At 41.3% G+C, this 12,637-nt stretch overlaps 1 protein-coding gene across 2 annotated transcripts in view; it reads right to left on the bottom strand.

Annotated features, from left to right (window-relative positions):
- Positions 1-453: 453 nt before the first annotated feature.
- GLRA2 (glycine receptor alpha 2) overlaps positions 454-12,637 on the bottom strand; it is a 167,524-nt gene continuing 155,340 nt past the window's right edge. For both annotated transcript variants that reach the window (XM_054974106.1, XM_054974107.1), the window contains exon 9: positions 454-732. In XM_054974106.1, coding sequence (XP_054830081.1) covers positions 454-732 — 279 coding nt within the window. The remainder of the gene's footprint in view (positions 733-12,637) is intronic.

Here is a 12,637-nt window from a genome sequence, read left to right as displayed (position 1 = left end):
GCTGAACCACTAACTACAGACATTAATGGAATGTAGCTTAGTAGACTTGTTTCATATAGAAAGGCAGCATAACCCTGAAGAAAGTTTGGTCCTCTTACAACTCATTGCACTGCAGCCATCACAGTCAGTTCCATGACAGATCTGTTTAGGTATTTTTAAAATATGTCTTATAGACGTGGCATTTTTTGGAAAAAATTGGCCCTGTTTAGCTTTTATATGATCTTGGCAAGAGTCTGGAAGAACCATGTTGAGAGGCCATAAGGAAATCCTCATGTTTGTGATCCCACAACATCTCGTTTTGTGCAATTATTATTGATACTTTTCTGTTTTTTCCACCCCCCCTTTAGTTATCATCACAAGACAACAAACCCTCAGTCCCAATAACAGAAAAGACATTTCACTCTTTATTTACAAGCAAGTCACTTTGGCTAGAAGTTCCAAGCTCGTACCAAGTTATTTTTTGTGAATATCCTCATGACGTATGATTTTGTATGTAATCCAGTAAAATATGTTGAAGATGAGAAAGGCAAGTGGGAATGCAGCCCGGGATATTGTATCAATCCTTTTGGCACGGTCAACAAACTTCTTTTTGATGGAATCTGAATCCTTTGGCGGTGGGGGCAGTGGAGGATTTGGAGGTGGGGCCTTGACTGCGGCTCCATCCTTGACCTGTAGACAGTGACCCATCCCATAGCCAAAATTAAACCGGCTATCACGAGTAGCGTCTTCTTCCTAGAGTATGAGAAGGAGAAATAAGAAACAATCAGATATTTGCACAAATTTCCATTAAAATTTTGCTTTTGAGAACTTCAAGCTCTTGGCAAACCAATTAATAAACTCAATGGTTTTAGGTCTTAGCACTGCTTTTCAAAGTGCCATGGGACTTGGTATATATTTTTTGTTTGAGCGCACGAAAGGATACAATTGTACTCAATTCACTATGATGAGAGTGTGTGGTACAAAAAGTAGATAACTGCTGGATTTCAAGTTTGGCTCCGGTTTCTATCTAGTCATCATAAAGCTCACTAGGGGGCTTGGGTAGTGAATGTTTCTTAATCTAATCTATGTCACAGGATTACTGGGGCAGGGGAAGGACAATCTTTTTAGCACCTTCAGTAAAGACAGAAAACAAATAGTAATAATAGTAATAAGTTGTTTAACTGTCATGGCTTTCTCCAAAGAATTCTGGAAATTGTAACCAGGTGGTGTGGAGAATCCTCTGTTTGCAGATTCTAGCACCCCCAGTTTAGTATCAGTACACAACCTCAAGTATCAGTGATACAAATACATTTCCATTCATGATATACAGGCAGTCAATTTAAGTTGGAAGTTCACAGAGTCTTTTTGGGGGGGGAACATCTTCATTTGCTAGAACTACAGTTCCCAGGATTCCCCGAGGAGAAGGATTGGTTATTAAACCAGTTTAAGTTTGTGGTGTACATGTGCCCTGATTATTTATGTCACTCCAATGCAGAAAAGTAAATTAAAATAATTTTCTGTTTGACAATGTTAGTTCTGAAAAATGATGAAGAAGTGACTATTAGTTTTGCCTTTCCCATCGTACAGAAATGAAATGTGCCTAGTTAATTTGCACAGAACTGAATTTAGAGAGCTAGGTTCCTTTGGAAACCTTTAATGGCGCTTTGACAAGCATGCACAACAGCAGTGCTTCTAGGATGCTTTTTGTGTGGCTTCACACTGTATGCAGAGGGAATGCAAACTTAGGTCTGGGGGTTAATTAAAAGAGAACAGATTCTCAGCAGCCAATGTTTTGTATTTTGAATTTATTTGGAATCTTTTAAATATGCTAAGAGCCTATTATATGAGGTACTTGTCTGGCTGGCCAGCTCTTCCCAAATATAATGAGCTTCTGCTCTCCGCAGGAGTTCCTGATGAATTATGTGGTGGCTGCTATCCAAAGAGAATGGCATATGTGCAGTCATCATCACCCCCCCCCCCACAAGGAACATTTGGAGACCGCTTTTGAAACTCCTCCAGGCATTTCAAACTTGATGCAACTGTATGCTAGTTTAACTAATGACTTCTTCCAAATAATCCCAGGAATTGTGGAAAAGATGCTAAGAATCTGGTTAGAGATCTTATTCCCTCTTCCTAGAGTTTCCTATGGAGATTGAATGAGTGATAAACCAGCTTAATGCCTGCTCTATGAAGTACCTTGAAGACCTATACACATGACATATGCAGGCACAAATCAACTCACGTAAAGGGGGAACAGTAGCAAGCACACTGTCCCTGCATCCTCCTACATGTGTTTGTTCAAATATGGGCACTTCACTTACATATGTACGTACAAAAAGCAGGCACACTTGGTCATGAGTAAACAGCAAGGCCAGTAGAATTCTGGACTTTACCACATCAGAAACCGGCATCTTTTAAATGATTCCTCTAAGGGAAAAAATCAGGGAACTTCTCCCCCCCCCCCAAATATGTCTAATTGACTAAATGCTGGAAATATTTTTATGTGAGAAAGCACTCAAAGATAAGATACTCCCATCGTGTTCATTTCCCCCCCGTTCGTGCCCATCTCTAATCAGCTCCCCTTCCTATTTTGCTTTTTTTAAAAAAACCTTTTCACCTACAACATTAAGAGTTTTGCATCATTGCTGTAATAATTACCTCTTCCCCTCACACTTGTTAAATTAACCAGACAGTTTGGAAAGTTTTTTGGAAGGTGTTTTTTTTAGCATAGTGGGTATCTGGTGAATATAGGGCATTGCTAAAAGACACTCTGGTAAAAGAGACCTTTAGTTGGCATGGAGGTTGATTGCAAGGAATGGCCAATCCTTCAGGTATGTGGAACTTATTCATGAAAGGCGGTAAAGTAACTGATACCAGAAACAAATATGCACCATTGGGCAAACCTAGATTTAACTTCTGTGTCCTTTGGTTGGATCCAGCCAGTGTTTTTAGTTCAGTCTGGTCCAATTCTCTTCCTTACTTCCACAGGTTGCGCATGCTTTGCAAGTGTCCCATCATGCCCAGCAGAACCTGTCTGAGTGGTCAGAGGGAATCCCTCCTTCCTTTTAAACAGCAGAAAAACTGCTTTGCATCCAGCCTCTTAGCACACAGCAATATCCCATCTCAGTGCAAGTAAAACTATTCTTGTTGCTAATTATCACTGTAACTAATACTACTTGTTTCTTTTGCAGTTATTTCTTCATCTCATTCAATGAGAATTTAGTGGCCTTTATTCTAGCTATAGAACATAACCAGCGCACCCCCGTACTTGTCCCATTTCTGTCCAGGAGATTGGATTATCTAAATTTCTGGCATTGTGTAACACCTTTCAGTACAGTATGCTCGGCAATGCACTGTCTCAGATTAAATGACTCATTCTCAATATTGACTCAGTTTTGAAAAGAATGATGGTTTTGCACAGAGTTTATTCAACATAGCCCAAGTTTTATGGTTCATTCCTTCAAGTTTGCACTGATATAGTGAGCAAACAATTTAAAAGAATATATGGTATAATTAAATTTCAAGGACAAAAAAATACAAATGGCAATGTTTTTGCCAAAGAACTTCAGAGAAGCGTTCCTCTTAGGTTTCAGAATATTTTCTGCAAAGATGTGAGTACAAAATTCAAAACTCAGTGATAATATATATGATCTGTACTTTCTTGTCCTGAGCAAGATGTGCACCTAATTAAACTCTATAGTTCTCTTGTGAAGCTTTGATTCATTTAAATGAGTTTGCTCAAGATAAATTCTAGGTAAATTGCATCCTTAATTCTAAATAATAGAATCAATATGATCCACACAAAACCTGTCCTTTGTCTTTTAAAATGCTAATAACTAAGTGGGGGAGTTGGTTTCAGTTGGTAAAACTGTACTAAGGAGTCAGGCCCCCCTTTCCTCACGGTGGTGGGGGGAAAGTGCTGTCAAATCATAGCTGACTTATGGAGACCCCTGCTGGGATGTTCAAGGCAAGAGACTAACAGAGGTGGTTTGCCATTGCCGGCCTCTGCAACCTTGGTCTTCACTGGAGGTATCCCATCCAATTACTAACCAAGGCCGACCCTGCTCAGCTTCCGAGATTTTATGAGATCTGGCTATCCAGGGCTATCCAGGTCATGGCTTCTGTTAGGGACCCAATGCAAATTAAGGCTAGCTGGATGAAAATGCATGACGGCTTTTGGTCCCCACTTATACTTGTTTCTTTAGAGCAATGTCATGAGGATTTAGGCCAGGAGCAGCAGGAACCGGTACCAAAATAATGACACTGAAATGCTTATGTGTAGCAACAATAAGTATCATCATCACTACCACCATCACCTTCGGGACCAGAAGCTGCCAATAGTGCAACAGTGAGGAGAGAAAAGAACTCAAATAACCTGCTCTGCCCTCTTTTCTCAGCTCTTACGCTCTTCAGCTATGGGAACTGGCTGATTTTAGACCATCTGTTCCAGGCCTTGGGAACAGTAACTATTCTATGCAGACAGGGACTACCAAGTGTTGATTCAAGGGGAGGGGGAAGCTGTGCCTTTACAGGTGGGAATTGGGCAGTGATGACAGAGACAGCTCCAGCAGCCATGCAGGTCCATAGCTCCTAAATGGCCAGCAGAACCTGGTATGTGACGCGGGTGATGATGTCACTTGTTGGCCCCAGAGTTTTACTAGCCACTCAGTAATTAAACATTTGTGCTGAAGCTGGGGCCCCAGCAGTCCATTGCTGCTTCTCAATGTCCACCAGTAAGGGGCCACCTGCCATCACTCCCATCTGGGGTGGAGACAGGGATGATCTCTATGATCCATCCTGTGAACCATTATTGTTAACATGGTAATAGGCAGCAAATTCCAAAGGAAGTTACCGTCTTAGTATGTTGCAGCAAAAAACAAACAGAATACATTTGCCTTCCCGCTTACATTGTGTGCCTGGAAAATGTTTTCCTCCTTGGTTTAAGCTTCTTTGTGGGTATACCATTATGTGGTTCCCATAATGCAAGATTGGACCAAGAGTTGAGGAAAGCACTGAAACCTAATGCACTTTTCCAGGGTTGGGCTGAGATTCTGCAACCGGAAGACTTAATCCAAAGGTCATTTTCTACCAGCGGAAAAGAGTTTTGTACCTCCTGCTGCAGCACATTGAACTCTCTGAAATGTTGCTCCTAGGGGGACAGGGAACACTTGTGGGGGTCAGTAATGAGAGAATGGAATTGGTGGAAATCACTCTCTCCTTTTTGCAAATGGAAAATGACTTTTGAACCCAATCCAGAATTTTTTAGTACTTATACCTCCAGTGCCACCCCAATCTACATTCTGGAAATGTACTCATTCCTCTCTCCTCTTACCCTGTCTTGAACTAATCAGAAACTCATAAACTGTTTGCAAAGCAACATTTGAAAACTGATATAACTAGGTAATGAAAATCATTATATATATAATATTCTGCACTGGGTCCATCAAGTATTAAACAAAGAGATAGATATCATTTCTTTTTATATTCTGAATTCCATATTTTGTTCTTAACTATGCAAAATATGGGAGAATTAATGAAACAGGAATGATACAAACAGATGTTGTCCTAAAAGAAACTGCAGTTTCATCTGCCTTGTTCATGTCAGTCCTAAATTTAAAATTGGATGCTAGTCTTTCATGAACACTTGCTTGTCATCTGAACACCGGACATTTCCCATTTCAGCTATTTTGATAGCCAAGCATCCATACGCTTTAATACGCTTTAATGTTATCTTCACAGTCTTTTGACAGTAGAATTCTTTAAATTCTATTGCCTGATCATGTATATTAGCAACAAATGCCATCTGTCTATTTTCAGAGAAAGGCTTTGAAGTTGATTCAGCCTCTCTGCACTAACAAGGTATAATTGAAAGTTGATAGCATGATGAAGTAGATATATGTAAAGTAAATAAATTCATATAACACCTGTTATATTGGAGAGCATATAGAAAAATCCAGTGTAGAAATGGTAATGAATCTGTTGAGATAATGGCATGTAAATGTGTTGCAGCAAAATAGAAACATGTGGAGCCACCAACAATCTCTGAGTGCTTGTATAGGACCACATATATGACCACTCTGACAAATTGTAGGAAATGTTGTGTGGGAATAATATTCACAGACAAGTTTTTTGAGAGACAAAGTTTTCTTATTATGCATTGGAACAAGAAATGTAATGGAGTCTATTAGCATTTTAAAAGACGTTGTAAAGGCTGATGTTTGATAATGAAAAATGAACAATAAAGTAAATAAATCATATTCTCCGATCTCCTCAGCATTTGTATGCCCATTCGTGGGTTGTTCATCCCTGCTGTGACATCAGAGTAGTTAAACTAATGGGAATCAGACAGGTGCTGACATTTCTGAATTTGCATTTCTACAAAGCCCCATTGAGAAGCAGATCAGTGACAGCGCTGAGAGAATTAGCAACAGAGAGTTTAGAGGTCACAGAACAAACCACAAAGTAAAAAATCAGCTCAAATTGTCACTAGATGTATATTTTAGCATAGTTTTTAATTCCTGTTTGTCACAACACAAATATTGGATAAATGTTTGCTCACCAACCAAGTGTGCTTCCCATTCAAAGTGTAGACTTGAAATTATCCCCAAAGAGCGCTAGGCAAGGAAGGACACTTCAATGAACTCAGAGGCTTGATGAGAGTCATTCCATGGGGGAGTGTACTGGAAGGGAAAGGAGCAAGTGAAGGGTGGGCTCTTCTCAAAGATGAGCTTTTGCAAGCTCAATCCCTCACTATTCCAGCAAGACAGAAACATGGTAAGGACTCCAAGAAACCGAGAAAAAGGAAATGTTCAGGAAATGGAGAGAAGGACAGACCTCTAAAGAGGAATATATGAGAGTTACTAGGTACTGTAGATCAGCCATCAGAGAAGCCAAAAGCTCAGTATGAGCTGGGTCTGGCCAGGGGGGCTTGCTACAACAAGAAAAACTTCTACAGATATGTGAGAAACAAACACATGGTAAAAGAGGCAATTGGACCACTGTTGGGAGTGGGAGAAACTCTGATGGAGGACAGAGAAAAAGCAGACAGGCTTAATGCCTTTTTTGCCTCTGTTTTCTCCCTGAAGAACTTGAGCTCATCTAGAGATGGTAGTAGACATGACAGGACACCGGGGGTGGGGGGGCTAGTTGACATTGACAGAGAGGTTGTGGACTGGAGAGGCACCTGGCTGTACTGGACGAATACAAATCCCCTGGGACGGATGGTGTGCACGCAAGAGTGCTCAAAGAACTTTCTAGAGAACTTGAAGAGCCTCTGTCTATCATCTTCAAGGCCTCCTGGAGGACTGGGGATGTGCCACAAGATTGGAAAAGAACAAATGTTATCCCAATCTTTAAGAAAAGGAAGAAGGATGACCCGGGAAACTACAGGCCAGTCAGTCTGACTTCTGTTGCTGGGAAGATATTAGAGCAGATTTTAAAGGGATTGATCTGTAAGCATCTGAAGGACCACTTAGTGATCCAGGGAAGTCAACATGTTTTTGTCCCCAACAGATCTTGTCAGACCAACCTGGTTTCCTTCTTTGTTCGAGTGACAAGCTTACTGGATCATGGGAAATCTGTCGACATGATTTACCTGGATTTCAGTAAAGCTTTTGATAAGGTCTCCCATGACATTCTATTGGGTAAACTAGAAGATTGCAGACTGGACTATAGCACAGTTTGGTGGATAGGGAACTGGTTAGAGGACCGCACTCAAAGAATGGTGTTCAATGGTGTTTCATCAGATTGGAGGGAGGTGTCCAGTGGGGTGCCACAGGGCTCAGTTTTGGGTCTGGTACTTTTAAATATTTTTATCAATGATCTGGATGAAGGGGTAAATGGGCTACTCATTAAATTTGCTGATGTTACCAAATTGGGAGGAGTGGCAAATACCCAAGAAGAGAGAGTTCAAATTCAGCAAGACTTGAATACTCTGGAGAAGTGGGCAATTGTGAACAGGATGTAATTCAACATAGATAAGTGCACAGTATTATATCTGGGCCACAAAAATGTGAAGCACAAATACAGGATAGAGAATACACTTCTGGGTAGTAGTGTATGCGAAAGAGATCTTGGAGTAAGAGTGGACTGTAAACTAAATATGAGCAGATACAATGGCAAAAAAGGCAAACTCAGTCTTGGCTTGTATCAAAAGGGCCATTGCATTGAAATCGCAGAAGGTCATAGTCCCTCTCTATACTGCCTTGGTCAGGTCACACCTGGAGTATTGTGTGCAGTTCTGGAGGCCTCACTTCAAAAAGGATGTGGACAAAATTGAGAGGGTGCAGAAGAGAGCGATGAGAATGATCAGGGGTCTGGAGACAGCCCTACGAGGAAAGGCTGAGGGCCTTGGGAATGTTTAGTTTGGAGAAAAGGAGACTGAGGGGGGGACAAGATTGCTCTCTTTAAATATTTGAAAGGCTGTCATTTGGAGGAGGGCAAGGAGCTGTTCCAGTTGACAGCAGAGGATAGGACTCGAAGCAATGGGCTTAAATTACATGCAGAAAGGTACCGGCTGGATATTAGGAAAAACTTTTTCATGGTCAGAGTAGTTCAAAGGTGGAATCAGCTGCCTAGGGAGGTGGTGAGCTCCCGTTCACTGGCAGTTTTCAAGAAGAGGCTGGATGAATATTTGTCAGGGATGCTTTAGGCTCATCCTGCATTGGGCAGGGGGTTGGACTAGAAGGTCTGTATGGCCCCTTCCAACTCTGTGATTCTGTGATTCTGTGATAGTGCATGAGACTGAGACAGTGAGCTAAGATGGATAAGACAGAAAAGGTATGATGGACTGCTTTTCTAAAATAAGCAATATTAACAGCTGGAATAGGGTTACCATTCCCCCACCAGGGGCGGAGGATCCCCCGTTCCCACCCTTCTGCCCCCACACCCACTTACTTGGCTGGTGGGGGGAGCACTCCCCTGGGACGTGCCCCCTCCAGTGGTGGCGCGCAATGCCAAGATGCCCCCCAGGCCTGAGTGGGCCTGTTTTGGGGAGAATCATGTCCTGCAGGGCTCGATCCGGCCCTTGATGAGTGCAAGAGCGCTTCTGGCCGGCCTTTGACCCCCGGGAGATGACATCACTTCCAAAAGTGATATCATCGTGCAAGCTGCGAACAAAAAAGAAAAACCCCTGAACAGCAAGGTGAGTGCCAGGCTACCAATCTCCTGCTGGGGGAGTAAAGGGACCTGGCAAACCCCCGGTTTGTGCTCCAGGGGACCTGGCAACCCTAAGGAACCAAGAAAAAATTCCAGAGTTGTTATAACTAAGTCTGACTACGTATGAAGTGTTGCTTCACAAAACACTTTCCTGAATGTTTCAGAACATTGTGTGGTGTATGTACACCACACATACTAATCACATGTGAACCACTAGAGGCACAGGGGTAAATGTGGCTTCAGTATATAATGGTCCTTGAATGGAACTAACCTTGAGTTCAGTGATACTGCATTAAAAAAAGATACGTTAGGAAAACAAATCAGGATTTAAGCACAGCCACTTTACCACATGCCAGATTGAGAAGCAAGATCAACTCATACATTTCTACTCCCCTGCTTAAGTGGTTGCCCATTGACAAATGCTACATTCAACATGCTCTTGTACTGTTCTGAACCATGCATTAAGAAGACTGATATGTTCCAAGAAAAAAAATCATAGATTGGAAGAAAATGCAACACTGCTACAAGACTTCCACAGGTAGCCCATGAAATGAACAGCAAATACCTTATCATAAGTAAAGATTTATGATACTGTCATAACAGAGCAAAAACCAATGGAACAAAAACATCCTGTGATGTTACTTATGGCAAAAGTATACAACAGGAACCACAAGAGAAAATGGAGATCAAAGAGCAAACAAGAGAGGTGGGCAAGGTAAAGATGAATTACCTGCATCTAGCAATAGTATGAGTACTTCAAAAGTGCCACTTCATAATGTTCAGAAAGCCACCACAGTCCTTCTTTCTATAAGCCTATACACTTTTATTTGTAACAAGTAAGTTAGACATCATTTTCTTGGTCAACAAAGATAGCTGGCCTCAAATTCATAATACTTCTGTGTGCTTCCCCCTGCTGTCCATAGACAAAGCTGCATTATTGATTCCCACCGAATGAATATAATACAGACACAACATGAAGGAAGCAAACTGTGTATGTGGGGCAGGGAAACAAAAGTGCATTGCCTGAACTAAGAACAAAAAATTCTTGATGTTACAAAAATAAGAATGTTGTGTTTTTTTCTCTTGTTTTTGTGATTCAACGGGGAAAGTCATGTGGAACTAGGAATGGTTAATAGGGCAAAGAGGCCTTTATCTGATACATAAACCACAGCTCAACTAGTAAACAGTCTGGAAGTTCCAACTCATTATTCTGGGGCTTTTTGGACATCTTTTTCCAGACATCTGCTTCCTGGCATCTTTTTAAATTGATTAAAATGTACGATGTTGTTCCCTTTCCACTGCACTGCTACTTCTTTTAAAAACAAACAGCTGGGCAGGGGGGAGGAAGATGTCAGAAAAGAGTAAATGGGTATTATCGGGTATAAAAATGAAATCTGCCATCTTGAAATTCGACAGGCACTTGAACATATCAATCAATGTGTTCCCCCATACTCTACACAAACCCCTTTGAAACCTTATCATCTGAATCAAAGTGACAAACTGGAGAATTTCTTTGCCCTTCCTGCTGAATACCAGTTGCAGAGGTAGTGGTGGTTAGGGTTGCTGGGTCCAGGTTGGAAAATTCTTGGAGATTTGGGGGTTGAGCCTGGAGAGGGTGGAGTTTGAGGAGAACAGGCCTCAATGCGATATAATGCCACAGAGTTCACCCTTCAGAGCAGCCATCTTCTCCAGGGGTAATACAAACAAACTAGCTATCTGGAGTAAGCAGTGTATTACAAATGCATAACCATTTTAATAAGTATAAAGTGCGAAAGTGCTCAATGAAAATAGTCAAGTCAGTACAATTGTAAACATATCCAACTGGTGGGAAAATACAATGTCAAATTCATACAGTCTCTAGAATGCACGCAGGCATTCAGAAATGGTCTAGACAATGCTGACTTCTGCAGACGTATGCTACAGAGACTGTTTTCTACAATTCTTCCAATGAACCATTTCTGAATGCCTGCATGCATTCTAGAGACTGTATGAATTTGACATTGTATTTTCCCACTAGTTGGATATGTTTACAATTGTACTGACTTGACTATTTTCATTGAGCACTTTTGCACTTTATACTTATTAAAATGGTTATGCATTTGTAATACACTGCTTACTCCGGATAGCTAGTTTGTTTGTATTAGTTCTGTACTTCCGGAGCAGCTCTTGTGGTTGTTGATTTTCTTCAGGGGAACTGGTCTCTGTTGCCTGGATATCTGCTGTAATTCCGGGAGATCTCCAGCTACCACCTGGAGGTGGGGGCAGGATTTCCAGTCAGATTAAACCGCTCCCACTGAGTTCCATGGGACAGGGAAAACATGAGACACAGTTGGTGCATTTGAGGGAATTAACCTGGTGATTTTTGTTTTGTTTTGTTTTCAGTCTTTCCTTTTCCCACCTGCAGCAAATCTTGGAGTGTGTCTACAATAAAGTTTGCTTACTTTATCTTTGTTCTAACATTTCTGTCCCCCGCTTCTCAATCTGCAACACAATCTTATGAAAAATGGCTCTCTTTTCTTCTACACATCCAAGAGCTTCCCTCATGGATGTAGCACTTTTTAAATAGTAAAATTAATTACACCTTTGCCAATTTAAGGAAGACGCCAAACACTTCATTAACCTGTGTGTAGCATTGACTTACCCATATGTAAATAGCACTGCTCTGGATCAGTTTTGCCACACTGGGGAGAGACGCAGCTGCTGCTGCATAATTGGAGTACCAGTTTCAAGGCTCCAGTGTCTACCTCATTTGTAAAACCAAGACCGCTAAAAAGTGACGTCCCAGGCACTCAGAATAGGTAAGCCTCCTAGCCATGCATAATAATCGGAGGCCATCATTCATTTATCTCAAGCTGATAGGTGGGTTCTTTAACCTTGGTGCGAAATTTGAGAACAAGAGGTCTGTTTTAATATTGTTTTAAGATAGTTCTTCCCTCCTCCCACAAATGGACTTTATTAGATGTGATACACATGCCAGTTATTATTAATAATAAAAGAGGATATTTCATTTATACTGTAACAGGCATTAATTTTTTTAAAACCAGGAATTTGCATTAGTGTGATTAAAATCATTGCAAATTCTGTGGAGGAACCACTAACACACATGTACACAACCAAAATACAGTTCTACTCACAAGGTTGTGTTCTGAGCAGCAATCAATGTGGATTAATGCTATCTGTGTGGCTTTTGTCATGGATCTGCACTGGGAGAGGGCAGGAGCAGAAATGTTTGGTGGAGGGGCTTTGAGAATGGCATGGGGGTATACATGCTTAGGAAATAGCTCAAGAGCATGATGCTAGTAAGCTGCACAGATGGATTAACAGTTTCATGCATCTCTAGCCCTCAGTCTTTTAGCTCAATTGCTATGGCTGCGTCAAAGTTAGGCTAGCAGGAAGTTGCTCATCTGCACTTGAACCTGAGCAATACAATGCAAGATTAATTTTTTAAAAAATATATCTCCCTTATACTCCACGAGAGACGGTCTTTTATGGGGGTGGTTAG

This window comes from Eublepharis macularius, chromosome 3, assembly GCF_028583425.1.
Source record: "Eublepharis macularius isolate TG4126 chromosome 3, MPM_Emac_v1.0, whole genome shotgun sequence".
Taxonomy (NCBI): Eukaryota; Metazoa; Chordata; class Lepidosauria; order Squamata; family Eublepharidae; genus Eublepharis; species Eublepharis macularius.
This window is presented reverse-complemented; position numbering and strand designations above follow the sequence as displayed.